The sequence below is a fragment of the Typha latifolia genome, chromosome 2 (assembly GCF_019914945.1).
Source record: "Typha latifolia isolate L0001 chromosome 2, TyphaL0001v2, whole genome shotgun sequence".
NCBI classification, from domain to species: Eukaryota; Viridiplantae; Streptophyta; class Magnoliopsida; order Poales; family Typhaceae; genus Typha; species Typha latifolia.
The window spans coordinates 4,500,773-4,517,484 of record NC_133087.1 but is presented as its reverse complement, the minus strand read 5'-3'; the positions used below and the strand labels follow the sequence as shown (position 1 = coordinate 4,517,484).

Below are 16,712 nucleotides of genomic sequence, written 5' to 3'. Positions count from 1 at the left end.
TAATCTTAACAAAGAGCTTAACCACCAGAAGCTAAACATAATGAGAGGACTGATAAAAAGAATAAAAATATTCTTCCAACAGAAGCTAAGTATATTGAGAGGACTGATAAAAAGAAAAAAAATGTTCTTCCAACAGAAGCTATGAATTGTCTAGGAAAATGCTTCTTGAGAGACAATATACATTGGCAATTACTTTCCACATGTTGGCTGTCTATATTTATGCTATCTAGCGACCTACCATAATTCATCAAAAATAGTACTTTACCCTAGGAAAAGCTACACTCAGATAACCTACAATCTCAAAAAATTCACTAGAATTATTTCAAAACCTAATGACAACAAAACATTATATACAGGTCTTGTTCCATGACAACAGTCAAAATCTCAAAATGATCATCTCTTTAACTGTAGCAAGCATTTCCAACTTCCCTAGAATTTTGTAAGTGCTCAGAGAACATTGGAACAATCTGCTTCCATTGGAGTCGATACCAGAATCCAAAAGGATGGCTATTATCTGGGGCCTGAAAGTTCAATTGCTTCAATGACGAAAGATGATGCTTCATTAGTATCATCATGCCTCCTGGAGAAACTACAAGAATCTCGGTCACACGCTTCTCCATTTGACTCTTCTGTATGTTCTGATTGTTTGGATGCAGCTTCCAGGGTTTTCACAACTTCTGACATCTTTGGCCGCAGACCCGGGTTTGATTGGGTGCACTGAAGAACCACTTCTATGGCATTTTCTAGCTCCTCTGGATCAAAAGTACCATTAAGATCTCCATCGACCATCATATCAAGTTTTTTCTCTTCATGTAATTCCCTAACCTGCATAAATGAAAGAGTAGATACAGTGTAAATTTAGAACCATTTAACATGCATAACAAACAGCAGTAGATGAAAGCATACTACCTAGTACATTAACCAGGAAAGAGCACCTATAAAAGATACAGTGATGTGCTAGAGCATGTCCATCTTCTCAACCATGTGGCCCCATTGCATTTTACTCAATGCATGCATTTGGTTTTGTCTTGACATGAAGAGTTGAAGATTTTATTTTTTGCAGATAAAGTTGATCTGTATCTAAGTTTTTTAATTTAGAAAATACTTGTATCATGTATTCCACATGACCTAAGTGGGAAGAATCTTAATTTCCTCAAGTTGTCTTTTTCTAATTATATGTCTTTTCCAAATGAGGGACAAAAGCAAGCTGTGGTATATGACAAATTTAAAGTACAAGCATTTATTGAAATTTTTGTGAGGGCAAAGCGAAGTCAGAAGAAGGAAATTATGAAGGAATACATTTTTTCAATGAAGAATTTACCCAGTCAAGTATCATTCCTTTCTGAAATTGTCCGTTTCCAGTACTCAATATCTTGTGCCCTGTTATCAGTTCCAACAATAGAATGCCAAATCCATACACATCTGTCTTCTCTGAAGACTGCCCAGTGGACAGATACTCTGGAGCAATATGTCCTATGGTGCCCCGGACTGCAGTAGTGACATGTGATTCACGTCGATCCAGAAGTTTTGCCAACCCGAAATCTCCAACAATTGCTTCGAAACTTTCATCAAGCAAAATATTTGCTGCTTTAACATCTCTATGAATGATCTTGGGGTTGCATTGTTCATGCAAATACAACAACCCTCGAGCTGCTCCCAGAGCAACTCGCATTCGTTTGCTCCAGCTAAGAGATGATTTCCCCTGATGGCGATCTGCACATGGTCATTTTGCTTCAGGAAAGAATAATGATACTAACATTACAAGAACACTAGAAGCAAACAGGCAATATAGTTTAATTCATGCCTCAGGAGATGCATGACAGTTATATTGATGAAATAAGACAAATATATGCTGGACTAAGAATAATATAGGTGAAATATATTTTTGACCAAGAAATGGTCCAGGTTACAGGAAGATGGTTGAAACTTAGTATCATTCTATATAGGACCTTATTCTTTCCAAATCTTGGAATTCTAAATAATAGTAAAATTATACAAAGCTCTAGATAACGATTAACAAAAACCAGATTTGCTTACTCTCGGATTCTGTGTACTTTCTTCAGAAGTTTTTGAGAGCATACATTTTTCAGAAGTTAACATAGATAAACCAAACATGGCGAATAAATTTGATAAACAGGGCAACATGAGCAGTTATTATTAAGATAAATGATCCATGTGGATCAAGGAAACTGACCTCTTAAACGATCAGCAACACTACCATTAGGCATGTATGGATATACAAGCAACCTCTCATTTGAGGTCATGCAAAACCCATACAACCGTAAGAGATTCCTGTGCAAAGCTAGGCCAATCATCTCTACTTCTGTTTGGAACTGGATTTCTCCAGTAAAGTCTGGATCTTTTAACCTTTTAACAGCCACCACAGTACCATTTCTTAGATGACCTTTATAGACAATCCCAAATCCACCTTGACCTAATATGTTCTTTGAGTTAAAATTGTCAGTTGCAACTTGCAACTCTCGAAATGAGAACCGCTTTAAATGGCCCATCTGGAAGTCATAATCATGATCTGCAAAAAGACCAGCATTAGTTAAAAATAAGTTAAACTTCAGTAGCAGGAAACTTATGTTTGCAATCGTACCATCAGAAGCAAAAGGTAAATGCCATCTGCAATAATGCGTCCAACAGACAAAAAGGAGCACAGAGGCCATCAAGGTACAGCCAATACTTAAAGAAAGGGCAAGTGCTAACTGATGACTGTTAGTTCTTTCAGTTGTGCTTGTTTCTGCAAGTAAAACCACATTAATTGCCAGACAAACAGGCTTCCAAAAACAATGGCATAATATTTAGCTCACAGATTACCATTCACTGGTAAGGAAATATCTGCACAACCATGTAAGACAGACGAATTGCATAGAAACTCATTTCCTGTAACACTGGAGAAGTCCAGAAAAAATTACAACTGATAGAAAAAAGCACTAGAGCAAAATAAGACTTGAGACCAGAAAGGTGACTGTGTTTTACAATTACCCTCTCCATTTACTTACCGGTAATCATTCGCAAGGATCTTTGGAATTGGACCACTCAGATTGTTAAAGGATAAGTCTCTGTAACATGTTGTCCATGTCAAATTTAAGCCAACTGTCTATATATATATATATATATAGATAGAGAGAGAGAGAGAGAGAGAGAGAGAGAGAGAGAGAGAGAGGATAAGTGATACATACAAGAATAAAACACCTGCAAGATTGGCGACGGACTGTGGGATCTGGCCAGAGAGGTTGTTCCGGTTAAGACGCCTGAAAAGAAAGGAGATAACTGTATGATAACACGAGAATTAAGTGCATGAAAAATTACTGCCCCAAAATCTCAAAAATATATTATGAGGTTCTGACAAAGATTAATGGAACTAATATTCCCAGATTAACTCACAGGTAACCTAGTTGAGTCAGATGTCCCAATGAATTTGGAATTTCACCAACAAATTGGTTACCAGAGAGATCAAGAGTCTTGAGCTGGGACAACTTCCCAATCTCAGGAGGGATAGGACCCAATAATTTGTTGTTCTGTAATAACCTGTAAATATGAAGGCACTTAATGAATACAATGAAAAAAAAATAATTCATGCTTTCATTCTGCATAATTTATACAAATGGTGTCTCAGAAATTAATCACAAACAAAAGGGAAAAGTTAGCTAACCACATTGAAAGTAGGTGTAAAATCGAGCAAAGCTTGATCAAACCGAGTTCTGTTCACATTTGGCTTGAAATAATTTTGAGCCAAATGCCAAAAGGATCAAGCTTGAATTGATTAAGTTCCATACGAGCCTATTTCGAGCTCGAGCCAAGCTTGAGTTAATTTCGAGCCGCTTGATAATCAAATTCAAGCCTACTTCAAGTCAAGCCTGAATAAAGCTTGAACCAAGCTTGAATTGAATCCAACTTAAATTCAGTTGAATTGAATCTTGATTGATCTACACTTTATAAAATCAAATCAAATAAGTAACTAAGTTGAATCTTATTTACTATATATAGATAGTTATTTTTTTATATTTATACATAAATGGGTTTTATCAAGCCGAGCCTGATAGAGGCGGCTTGTTCTCAAGCTCAGCTTGAAATTAAATTCAGGCCTGAATCAATTAATCAAGCTTGGCTTGTTTCAAATACGAGGCGAGCTTGATCAACCCAAGCTCGAGCCAGCTTGATTATTTTGACAGCTCTAATTGAAACAACTAACAAAAAGTAAGAAGATTTGAATTCCTATTATTATTAAAACACAGGATCACAGCAGCTATCTTCTTAGTCTAACTACTTAGTCTAGTTATCCCTTAACACCTTCTCCCCCTCACAAAAGATGTAAATTTTCTCAGATTTCCGAATTAACTCACATTGTTTGAAGATGGCTCAGATTCCCGACGTTGGGAGAGACAGCGCCCGCCAACCCATTGTTCGCCATCTCCCTGGCCACCAAACCGATCGAGAAAACAAACTAGGGCTAAGAACAAGAGTGGAAAAATCGAGGTCAATACCAAGATCAAGAGAAGAGAGAGAAGAGTACAAGGAGATGACGAATCCATCGGGAGAGCACCCAACCATGGACCAAGTGCAAGGATCTACCGAGTTGATATCCCACCCATCCATCACTCCCCCCTCATCCCTCATCCTGCTCTTCACAGACATGAGAGCAGCCACTGCGAGAAAGAGAAGAATAAACAACGAAAACCTAAAGAGAATAAGTCCAACTCATCCACATAAAAGGGAAGCTTTCTACCTTCGTAGTTGACGCCTTTGGGCGACAGGAGGGGGTCGGAGGAGAGGACGAGGGGGGAGGAAACCAACGCGAAGAGGAGCAGGAGAAGTAGAAGGGGGAGCGAGAGAAGCGAGCTCGCCATTGCGATTTGGGGAAAGCAGAAACGGCGATGGGTTTGGCCATTTTTATTTGGTCGCGGGGGTTGAGGCGAGTGAGATTAGTAGAGAAGTCTTCTTGGAATCTCACCCGACTCGAGGGCTTGGGAAATCGTTCCCGAGGAAGGAGGAGATTTCTTTATTTGGTTTAAGTATCGGGAATGGAGAGGGAGAGATAGAGGAAGAGAAGGACGAAGGCGTCGAGATCCAGAAAATGGCGCCGGTGGTCCGCCAATAACGTATTTGTATTTTTGTCTGCGAGGGTGCAATCTCCTTTTGGAAAAGAGTCGCATGAAAAGCTACAATGGAGTTATCACAAAAACTCCATTTTCAATTCGTCGCTGCTTAATTTTAACAAAATATTTAGAATATGAAAAAAAATTTAATACTAATTTGATAAAATTTGTGATATCATAATCTAGAACTTTTGTATTTGAAGTTTCTTCGTATTTAAAATTTTTCTATAATAAAATAAGAAATTTGACAAGAAATTTATAGTTTAAATATAAAAATTCGTAGTTTAACTATAAAATCCAGAATTTAAATATAAAATTATAATAATAATTTTTATTTTTGTAAGTATATATTATAATTTACTTGTAATACTATATTAAATTTTTTATTCGGAGTTTCTTTATATTCAAAATATAAATGAAGAATTCATAGTTTAAGTACGAAATTCGTAGTTTAAATATGAAATTCTGACAAAATTTTATAGTTCGAACTATTTCTAATTAATATCTTATTTTATTAATTAAAAATGATTAAAAACTTGTATCAAAAAAAAAAATTAAGAGATAGAAAAAAAGCAATAGAAGAAGAAGGATGATGAAGAGAAGAAGAATTAGCAACAACATATGAAATAGAAGATAGAAGATGAGTATGAGTCATTTTTCTCTCTTGTGTCTCATTAATATTTAATAAGGCACTAAATAATAGAAAGGGCAAGTTGGAAAAAAAAACTCTAAGTGCAAAAGAAATCGAAAATGTCCCTATCTCGTCAAACCAAAATCAAGTGAATTTTCGATACAAATAACTCATCAAAGTATTATAAACATATAAGCATCATATTAGTGAGGTAAATTGCTGCTTGCCTCGAAAAATGATTTAATAAATCGACTTCTGAACAATAATTTATATAGTAATATAAGGAGAATCAATTTTCATAAAATATTTTTACTATCTTAAAGAACTAGTTAAATTAATAACAATTGCTAATTGAGAGAATAATTTTATAAATTATTTTCAGATAAAGTGATTTACTTGAAAAAAATTTATATAGCTTCTTATTCGGCAAAAGCTATAATAATTTGATAAATAAATCGAGGCCGAGAAGTACCGCTATGTCCTAAGTCATGAGGTACAGAAAAATGGACCTTGCCACAAATATAAAGGATTCTCTGGAGCAATGTGCAAATCACATAATTCTGATAGGCCGGAATTTAGATACTGAACTGAGAAATTATTTTATTTTCCAAAGAATATCCGGAGACTGGTATAATTACAGCTTGATAGATTAGAATAAAAAGATAGCTAAGGCGATGCTAAAAAAACAAGCTGTACAAATAGACAAAACTACTAAATTTTAATCAAATATAATAAATTATCTAGTCTAAGTTTTAAACCGCCAAACTATTAAATAGACTTTTTCATAATAATTATTAAAAATTGGAATCAATTTCATAACCTTTTTAGAAGAAAAAATACCTAGTAGAATTGGTTGGTTCCAAACTAATAGAGTTAAACATGAAGCAAGTAACAACTGAGATAAGTACTTATGCAAAGAAATGAGCGAAGGAGATAAACGACTATCTTATAAGCAAGCCTCTCTCTTAACCAATATTAGCGGTACCACATGGATAAAGAATGCAGGCACAAGAAGATTGACATCATATGGCTCCACAAAATCATAGAAAACCCAACCTTAAACTTACATGTACCACACCATAACACAACATCATAAACTAAGAAAGGCAAAGCAAAACAACTTCTTAGTATAGTGACAAGATCTGAGGCTACTACAGCGAGGTAGGCGGGTGGGGGAGGGAAGAATGAGACCAACGATAAAGATCGAAAAGAAAGAGGAAGAAGGTGGAAGGAGGAAAAAAAAGGAGAGAAGAAAGAAGAGGAGCATCAGAGACAGCCTCTCGTCGCCCGTAGTCGCTAGGGAAGAGAGGAGAAACCACCGCCAGCAGGGAGAGGCTCGTATGGAGGAGAAAGTACATGCGTGCAACACTCTGGACTGAGATCATTTACACCAATAGAAAAGTAAACACATACAACAGCACTCACTACCGATGAACAATACTTAACATATCAAAAATAAAAAAGACAGGTGAGATTAAACTTCCTTCAGTATCTTAGACAGGCGCCCTATTTCTCTTGCAATTCCCCAGTTTCCATGGAACACTTTGCTCGAGCATTTCTTCATCGTCAGGTGATATACATGGCTCTTCGCGACTAGGAATTAGGCACCTTCCAACGATCAACAGCACTGGATCAGCTTCCACCGACGGCAGAATCATCAGATTCTAGAAGCTCTAAATCATGAGAATATGTAGGTTGCCCTACTTCACATGGTGCATCATGAAGAACGAGTCCAAGCCACCAGAGCGCTCTTTATGATCCAATCTGGTGCAAGAAATTGAGACCACATTGTCGTCTCACATGCTCTGGTATCAGCTTGTTAATAAGCTCCGGTGAAGCACCAGCTAACTGCAAATGGTCAGAAGTGGGAAGATGTCACAAGCAAGTCAGCAGCAATTAAGCAAGATATTTTAACTTAACAGGAACTTCTATAATAATAATTTCAAGCAAGCCTCGTGATATCACCTCAACTAATAATGGCCCATTTTATGCTCTAACCCTAATTTTGATCCTTTATTTTTACTCTCCAACCAAGAGAAAAGTAGTAGATAGCAAGAGGGAAGTTGCAGAGGAAGCACCTCAAGTGGTCATGTCAGCAGTAATTAAAACAAGGCACATTTGTTTGGATAAATTGCTAAACCTCAGGCAACCAAGTAATCTATTTGCAGATGTTACTGTGAATTGTATCAGGTTATAAAGACGAGAACAGAGACGAGCCAACAAGAAAAATGACCCTGAAGAAATTGAACTGGGTCTGACATTTGGGCAAGAAATGAAGGAAATGACATCTGCAATGGGTGCAACTAGCTCAAAAGTGAAAAAGTGAGCGCATATCATTGTTTTACAATAAAATACAACACATGCAGACTAATCTAATAAATCAAACTCCAAAGAAAAAAGTAGTCAGAACCAACTAGCAAGTAGTTAGTTCACAAGAATAAGTGTTTAACGTTCTAACTGCTTAGTGGCTAAAAGATTCAAGGACAAAATGAGTATTTAAAATGGTAAAAACTTACTTCCTGTTTGAAGTTGAAAAGAGGAGGAAATGGACGACCATTTGGCAACCGTGCATTTGGTTCTCGTAATTCGTCAAAGAAAGGATGTGCACATGCCTCAAGCTGTAATTAGAAAACTAACTGTTAAATGCATAAAGGAGCACTCCAAGGGCCATCTCTTGTAACCAAGTAGTAACTTAGAAATCATTAGTCAAGCATCAAGCAATCATATTCTATGGAAAGAGGGGATGCTACACATAAGAGGGGGAAAACCCACAGCAGTACAACGAAGACTTGGAGAATATTGAAGAAGACGTGACACAAGATCTATTGCTTCCGGAGGCATTCGCTTGTGGAAAACCTGAATCAGTCAAACAGTTACAAATTTAAAAAAGCTCTGCCTCATATCAGGAGTGACATCAGAATAACCAGAAATATATGTCTGCTGTCCGGTAACAAGAATAACAACAACCAAACAATTATTCAAAATTATTTGGACAGCTATATGTATTCTTTTCCTTTTCTTTGTCTTTATTTAGTACAAAGGATTATCAATGTAAGCACTAGCATGCTGCTTCCACCCACATCTGTTTGTCTTTTCATTCCTCTTAAGAAAATTCTCCTGAAAGGGTTTAGAAGCCACTAAACATAATATAGGGCATAAAACCAATGACCATCTTTTCTGTAAGACAAAATCAGCTTTTCTTTGCCAGACACACTAGATCACCTCATTATTTGGGAATATTCGATTGTAAATATCTCTCCAATTTGCTTAGTTGATCATACACATAATATATTTACTTGACTAATTAAGTGTGATTGCTTCTGAAGATAGAAGACATCATAAGAAGCAATAATAGCAATGTTGATTATTAGATCAAAAACTTGTTAGGCCCTTTGAAAGTATTATATACAATCTAGAGTAATGACCGACTACAATCAGATATTCGCAATATGTGACAAAAATATTTGAAAGGAAATGCCAAATTCATGTGTGCCTAATATAAAGCTTGGAACTGCATTTGCTGATAGAGCATTCTCAGTTGGAAGGCAAGGACAGCAATAAAGGATTTTTAAAAGCCAAAAAGAAAATCTTCCTCCTACCTTGTGCCATGGATGTGCTTTTATTTGAGGAAACCTAAACTCTGTGTAGTTAGGGTTCATGCAGCGGATCTCCTCACGTGTTGGGGTACCAAGAACCTGCAAGAGGAACTTACATCAATCTAACTTCTATCTAGAGTAGAACAAAATGTGTATGTGTCGTATCATAGAGCACCTTTATTATCTCCACGAGCTGATCGACTGCACTTTCTCCAGGAAATAGTGGCTAATAAGAATGTGGAAAAGAACAGAAATATAAGTATAGGTTCAAAATAATTCTCCCAAATCTGTTAGAAGAAGCACACCAAGGACTAGAGGAGAAAAGATTCTAACCAGACCAAGAAGCAACTCAGCAAGAACACATCCTGCTGACCATATATCAATTGATGTTGTGTACTCAGTTGCACCAAATATTAGTTCTGGAGCACGGTAATAGCGCGAGCATATGTATGATATATTTGCTTCACCCTTAACCTGATATAGTAGTACAATGCACAAGCTAAATTAAAGGCAGATAAGAAGATAAGCACAAACCCAAAATCAAGAACATGTACAAAAAGAAAGAGGTATATCAATGCTACTAGAGCTGGAACATGGACTACCGCAGTTAAAACTCTTTCCAAGAGAGCAACAAAATTTCAAGCAGCAAAAGTAGTACATTTTTTATATAGTTACACCAATTGTGCTAACAGTAACACCTATGTGTAAATAGTACAACCATTCAGCAAATATATCCTCTGAGAGTTACTCTCATTACAAACAAGTCCTTGGCCACAAACTTCAAACATTATAATTCCTTATAATCGCCAAAAGAGAGTATAATATTGCCAACAAGCTTAGAATGAATTTGCACTTCCGTGATGTAGTTGTACTAAGAGGAATTACACCAATAACAAGGACGGATTTATGACAGAAATCTAGTGCAATGATGCACCTTAGAGGAGGTGTCAGACAAAGGATGAACCTTAGAGAAGGTGTCAAACACTAACTCAAAGATAACTTCAGATAAGAAAGTTCTTTCCTATCTTGCATTGCAAATTTTCTGCTTTAGGCAACAAGACAATTAGTTCATATGAAGAAAATTAATTATGGTGCTAGAGAAGGTGTTTCTCATTCTCTCATTGTTCTCTATCATTACATTCAAGAAGAAATACGAAATAAAAAATTAATGAGGCAAGAGGACTCATCTGATGGACGCTTCTTCAATGAAAAATGAAACTTGATTACAAGGTTATGCATGAGCTGTTTATTAATGATTGAAGATGATGCTAACTCACTACTGTAAGCAACAAAAAGAGCCACCAGCAGATATTCATGACAGTTTCCACTAAAAGAACAAATAGCATAATTGCTACATTTCAAGGGAAAAAAATAGCTTTTATATAAAATGTGATCATATTAGCAAGAGGCATTGAATACGTGACAGGAAATCTAGAGGAAAGATAAAGATGAGATCTAGTGCAACTTTTGCCAAGGACGTGTACGGGTTGTCAACAAGTAAAAAGTAAAAACAAGCCAACCAGCTAATTTGGATGATCATTACTATGAAATTGCAGTAAAGGTGTAGATACACCATCCTATTTGGAGTTCTCTATGCATTAACTCAGCTATCCAATAATGCAGGCAATCGCTATTGTAAGGCATCTACCTAGTCCCTATATTACACTATGCAGTATCAGAGAGTAAGTACATAACTAATCATTTTAGAATAGAGTACATAAGATTCTGCATGCTTAATTCAAATGTCATCAACATACCAGAATTTTGGCACTTCCAAAGTCGCAGAGCTTGAGTTGGTGAGTGAGAGGATCAACCTGTATAACATCCATTGGTCTAATATGATGAGAAATAGAATGTCCTTGCCTAAATCAATTGACATGAGATTATAACTTTAACAAAGGATATACCAGAAGATTTTGTGGCTTCACATCTCTATGGCAGACACCAGGAACGGTATGAATATAAGCTAACCCCCGAAATATCTGCACAAAAACTCAGATAAGCACTTACATCCTCATAACCATTTTTCCATGCAAGAATACAAAAGAAATACCTGATACGTATAGAGCTTGACGTAAATTAGTGGCATCCTTTGGTTGACATTGTTGTAATGCTTCAGAACACGATACAGTGTCTCAGGAACATACTCCATCACCAAATTAAGGAAAAGCTCATCTCTGTTCGTGGTAGAGAAGAAGCAGTGTTTCAAAGATATGACATTGGCATGATCCATTGAACGCATCAACTGTAACTCACGATTCTTATAACGCCTGTCCTGTAAAACTTTCTTTATGGCCACAGTCTCCCCTGTTTCCAAGCATTTGGCCTGCACACAAGTAACCAAAATGTCATGCACCAAAGAGATAGCTGTTCAAGGAAATACAATAAGATTAATTAGTTTTGTACCTGGAAGACAATCCCAAAAGATCCAGTTCCCACAACGCGTTCTGCCATGTAGCTAATCGTCTAACACGACATGAAATTTATGACAAATTAAAAATAACATAACTTTAATCTTCCAAACAAGCAATTTACATTCATACAACTCACAGTTTTGGCTTCACCATTCTTTCCTCCGATAGTGGTGGAGATTATATGACCAGTGACTGGATCATTTCCCTCATTAAGAGATGCTTCATGCTGCAGATAGGGCATCAAATGTGAGATAAAACATAAACAGCCAAGGTAAGATCCACCGTATTAACTTTAAAAACCAAACTACCAGCATTGCAAATAAAGCTCCTTGCAAAATCCTAATAATGCAGCTCCAGGAGAAGTAGGAACAGCAGATTCCAGAGCAATAAACAGTCCCAACACATTTATTCTTTCAAGAAACGATCTAGAAAACCTCTTGAGAAAGATCAAGCAGCTTAGATAGCTTACAAAGAAGATGAGAAAAGTGACTATGAAATCCATTTTAGGGAATAAAGCATTGAAAGAGAATAAAGCATCAACCTACCCATCAAGCAACTGACGGAAAAAATAAATAAAATAAAAAGACAAACAGCAACTGGAGTGCAGGGACCAAACAGAACCCTGAGTTCCACCAAAGACCCATAGAGAAATACTTCAAAGATTAAAAGTAGAGCTGATCAAAACAAGAAAGAAAACAACGTGAGCTCAAAAATCACCAAAACAGATCAGGATGCCTTTTTCTTTCCAGAATGGAAAACTAGCATACATACTGATTGACAATCCGATCTAGTGGAAGAACGTGCACGAATCAAGACATTACCGGCATACGGGAAAAGATCACCTTAAGAAAACAAAACGAAAAAAAAATTCAAAACACAACGTTAAGTTTTGGAAGGTAAATTGGCGATCTAAAGAAGCAAAATCCAAACTGACACCACGTCGTCCACAAGAGTGAACCCCTCCACCAGATCCGAGCCCACGAACGCAGGAATCCGGCAAAGATCGCCGGAAAGTAAGGTGATGGCCAAAAAACTACCTTCGATTCCGGCGCCTCCTGGCGCCGAGGATCTATGTTCATGGCCTCCGGTTCCGCCGCCGGAGGTGCTCCCATCGGCATCGTCGCCATGTGGAACGATCTCGTCTCTCTCTCTCTCTCTCTCTCTCTCTCTCTCTCTCTCTCTCTCTCTCTCTCTCTCTCTCTTTCTACTCACTCTCTTTCTCTCTCCACTCTTCTTCCCAACAACGCCGCTACTTCAACCGTAAAGTAATTAAAGCCCATCATAATTCATACACTACATACATCTAAGAGAAAAAGGTTTCGAAATCTATAAAAATACTAGAGATGCGTAGAATATTCTACTCGGCAAATTTGTACTAACTATTTCATCTAAATGATAAAAAAGTGTGCACTTTCACAAACACACAGCAAAGGACTCACCAAGTGATGATATTATCCAGAGTGCAATAAATATTTATAATAAATGATATCTAAAACTCTTGACAATTTCATATTCCTCTTAGGAGTGTGATTCTCGCCTATTTTATTGAAGAGTTCTGCATGTCTTTTAATAATTAATCTAAAGCTTGTTGGATAAAGCATGTAAATATAACTTCACCACAAGCAGTGTAAAACTTTTGCTATTCTTTTTTAACATAAAAATATATCCTTAAAATAATAGAAAAGGTGACCTTATTGTTCTTATCAATAAGCCCCCATGTTATCGCTTATCCAGTTACAATCACCTTCGATGGAAATTCTTACCGTTATTAGATTATTTTAATAAGACGATAAAAATCTTTGTTCTAGTTAAGGAATACATTTAAGTAGAATAGACGTACATAGTGAGTGAGTGTATTATGAGATTTGGAAAGAGTGCTGATGTGGCGATGTGACCGCCAGGCAGATGGTTGTGAATTGCGACATTCCCGAAATGCCCCTCGAATTGGAGGTGTCCGACAAGGAGACCGGCGATAAAATAATTGGGGCCTGGTTGGACCGCATCACATGCGTCCTACCTGTATCACTGGCTATTACTTTGGACCGGATCCCAGGGGTATTTTGGTAAGTCCAGTCATTTACTTTATTTCGCATGGTAGGCTCGGGAAACGACCAAAATAGCCTTTTGCGATAATTTAAGAGGTTAGAATCTGTTAGATAAAGACGTTGAATTAAATTCCGTTCAAACCCTACTAAATAGTAGCAAGCTTGTTGTAAAATATCTTATAAGTTTGCTGTTTATAAATTAAACCCTCGACTGAACTAAAATTTGGAGCAGACTTTCCTACAAATTAGTCTCGCTGCTGATTCGACAGTCAAAATAAAGGCAGAAGATAAATAAAAAATAATTATAAAATATAGGGTGTAATTTGTATATAATATGGTAAGCGTGAGTGCCGAGTGGTCAAAAATGAAGGAGGGGCAGAGCGGTCAAACACGCCGACCAACACAAATGTGCGGCTGATACTTTTCCTCCTCCCATGGGCCAGAAAAATTTCCGGGTTTCCGGGCAGAAATGAATGCCTGTTACGCAGTCGGTCCATCTAGAGCTGGGCCCCACGGAAGGAGTAATGCTTTTAGAGACGGTATAACATCCGGATTGCTTGCAATAATTGATGGTCCCTTCTTAGTCCTACTACACTTACTTCTACTTGTGGTGATGGTGATGGCCCCCCACATTTCATTCAAACTTTTAATATAACAATTAAGAGTGATTGGGTACGGGCTGGATCTTTGACTGACCTGATTTGAATCTTGATGATTGGGATTTATTCTAAACTTGTAGTATGTTTTAGCTTTGTTATTGGATGTAACGTTTTCCTGGTTGGTAGCAGTCTCCCATGCATGCAAAGAGAGAAAAAGAAAATTATAGACAAAGGCATGATGTTAGACCCTTAAATTGTTAATTGTTATAGGAATATTTGATTCATTTTATACTATTAATATTTTAAAAAAGTGAAAAAAACAATGGAAATAAATTCAAAATAAGGACACAAAATGGTTAGCAATCTATTTGTGTGTATGTTACTTGATATTTAGGGACGAAAAATATAATATCACCCGTGATGTGAAATGAAAATCTTCGTGCTTAGCTTTATGCTTAATGTGGCCGTACAAATTAGACCAGGCTGCTCATGGACTGCTGATAGTTAAAGAATGGTTTTTTTTTCTTCTCATTTTTTTTTTAAAATTTGGGAGAGAGAGATAGGGAGAACAAAAGTTAGGGCAGTCAAAAAGCCTATGGGCCGTGAGTTTCGCGGGCTTGGCTCAAGCTCTAAATGAGTCGAGTTGAGCCCAGCATTAAGCTCCACTCAATTAGACTCGTATAATATATATATATATATATATATATATATATATATATATATATATAACCGTTGCATTAAGATCTAATGGTTAGTATGATATGTATGAGTACAAAAAAAAAACACCTTAATTCCCACGAAGTTCCCATCGGCCAAACACTCTTTACCATAGTTCATCACCGAAATCCAAATCGGTGAAACCCATTCCATCACCTCCTACGCTCCTTTCTCCTCGTCCTTCGAAACCTATGCCATCACCTCCCCTGTCGAGGTTGGGATCTCATCCAATGGTGACCCCTCATCGTTGTGGCGTTCTTGGTCGATGACGGCCGAATCAGTGGTGTCTTCCTCCACTGTGAAATTGATGAGTTCAATTCCAATGCTCTTCTTTGGATTTTCAGGGGCTTGGATTTGGAGAACTATTTTTTTCCTTATTTTTTGGTAGTCTTAGTTCTCAATTTCCTGCTTATCTCTGTTGACCTTATTGGAATAGATCATAATGCAACTGGTGAAATTTTATTGTTTGGCTTTGGGGTTCTGATGATGATAATTGAGTCATAGAGAAGTCTATGCTATCTGTCATGATAGAGGGGCAATGAGGTGAAGGAGAATCCATTTTGGCCACAGTGAAGCATGCTATTCTCCTACCTATGGCTAAGGTGGCCACAATGTGCTTTACGGGGTTTCTTATGGCTCCAAGTATGTGAATATCTTTCCTGCTAATGGTTTGAAATCCTCTTCACCCATTTAGCCCACAAGCTATCTCATCGAGCTTGAGACTCATCTAGCTGGGCCTGAGTCGAGCTGAGCTGAACTTTTCCAACTCGAATTGAGTCCGAGCCAAGCTCAAGCCATAAAAATAACTCTTGAGCCAAGCCGAGCCGAGCTAGGCCTAGCTCGTTTACACCCCTAGTGAAAGTTACGAGAGTCGGCGGTATGAGTCTTTAATCACCAAACAATTTTGAAAACAAAATTAAAACACCATATATTTTTGAAAAATTATTAAAAATATGTTATATTTTATTTCTATTATCATTCACAATCTATCTTATAGATATTTATTATTCTGACATATATATGGCTGTATTTCACTTAAAACTCTTCAAAAGTACTATAAATACAAAATGACCTTAAATAAATTTTTTAAGATTAAAGAAAATCAAAGTCAAATAAGAGGTATTTTAAGTTTTTTATTTTTATAAGTAATATAATATTATCTATTTTGTTACCGTTTAAGACAACAATTAGCTAAGGATGTTTTTGAGAAATTTTAAGCAAAATGTAGCTTGTGGAATGATATAAATATCCATATAATAAAATGTCAATAATAGTTAAATTTCTCTATATTTTATTTTTAGGATAATTCAGTTAGACTCCTAAATTATTGCTTATTTTCTGATAGATATTTTTTAAACTTTTTTTCTTTAGTACACATAAATCCCTTAAGGCCTACCTAAACTATTAGAAATATGTGACCCCTTTAATGCCCATAAATGGAAAAGATGAAGAAAAAAAAAATACTCCAATTGAAATGGATGAAACAGAAAACAGGTTTTAATAATGTAAGGAAACTCCCTAACATTATATGCGAGAGGATAATAGCGCTCGCCTATGAATATGACTATTCTCGCCCCTAGTCCCCAAAAAAGAATCACTCTCGGC

General features: G+C 36.7%; 2 protein-coding genes across 3 annotated transcripts; both read right to left on the bottom strand.

Moving 5' to 3' along the window:
- Positions 1 to 70: 70 nt before the first annotated feature.
- Positions 71 to 5,136, bottom strand: LOC140781676 (probable LRR receptor-like serine/threonine-protein kinase At5g45780). Of its 2 annotated transcripts, none has more exons than XM_073127768.1 (11): positions 4,736 to 5,136; positions 4,523 to 4,655; positions 4,353 to 4,424; positions 3,394 to 3,537; positions 3,189 to 3,260; positions 3,009 to 3,068; positions 2,824 to 2,897; positions 2,603 to 2,746; positions 2,195 to 2,530; positions 1,322 to 1,713; positions 71 to 825 (listed from the first exon to the last, which is right to left on the bottom strand). In XM_073127768.1, exons 1-11 carry the CDS (start codon positions 4,854 to 4,856, stop codon positions 511 to 513), a joined length of 1,863 nt encoding a protein of 620 aa, XP_072983869.1. In that variant the 5' UTR covers positions 4,857 to 5,136; the 3' UTR covers positions 71 to 510. The 2 variants fall into 2 exon arrangements, with proteins under 2 accessions (XP_072983869.1, XP_072983870.1); XM_073127769.1 differs by having other exon boundaries at positions 690 to 825; positions 1,300 to 1,713; positions 4,736 to 5,111.
- Positions 5,137 to 7,093: 1,957 nt separating this feature from the next.
- LOC140781678 (shaggy-related protein kinase eta-like) lies at positions 7,094 to 13,046 on the bottom strand. The gene is made up of 12 exons (XM_073127771.1): positions 12,784 to 13,046; positions 11,883 to 11,972; positions 11,739 to 11,798; positions 11,386 to 11,658; positions 11,240 to 11,314; positions 11,090 to 11,146; positions 9,666 to 9,806; positions 9,508 to 9,558; positions 9,336 to 9,431; positions 8,509 to 8,592; positions 8,253 to 8,354; positions 7,094 to 7,584 (listed from the first exon to the last, which is right to left on the bottom strand). Exons 1-12 carry the CDS (start codon positions 12,871 to 12,873, stop codon positions 7,489 to 7,491), a joined length of 1,215 nt encoding a protein of 404 aa, XP_072983872.1. The 5' UTR covers positions 12,874 to 13,046; the 3' UTR covers positions 7,094 to 7,488.
- Between the last annotated feature and the right edge of the window lie 3,666 nt (positions 13,047 to 16,712).

What these genes read in the sequence shown, in the direction of transcription:
- LOC140781676 (XM_073127768.1), bottom strand. Translation starts at nt 4,856, where the DNA reads ATGGCGAGCTCGCTTCTCTCGCTCCCCCTTCTACTTCTCCTGCTCCTC. An exon ending in CTGACTCAACTAGGTTACCT is followed by an intron (nt 3,261 to 3,393) that starts GTGAGTTAATCT and finishes CTTTCTTTTCAG; the next exon opens with GCGTCTTAACCGGAACAACC. An exon ending in TTTACCTTTTGCTTCTGATG is followed by an intron (nt 2,531 to 2,602) that starts GTACGATTGCAA and finishes GTCTTTTTGCAG; the next exon opens with ATCATGATTATGACTTCCAG.
- LOC140781678 (XM_073127771.1), bottom strand. Translation starts at nt 12,873, where the DNA reads ATGGCGACGATGCCGATGGGAGCACCTCCGGCGGCGGAACCGGAGGCC. An exon ending in AGGAGGCGCCGGAATCGAAG is followed by an intron (nt 11,973 to 12,783) that starts GTAGTTTTTTGG and finishes CCCTATCTGCAG; the next exon opens with CATGAAGCATCTCTTAATGA. An exon ending in TTGGAAGTGCCAAAATTCTG is followed by an intron (nt 9,807 to 11,089) that starts GTATGTTGATGA and finishes CTACTATATCAG; the next exon opens with GTTAAGGGTGAAGCAAATAT.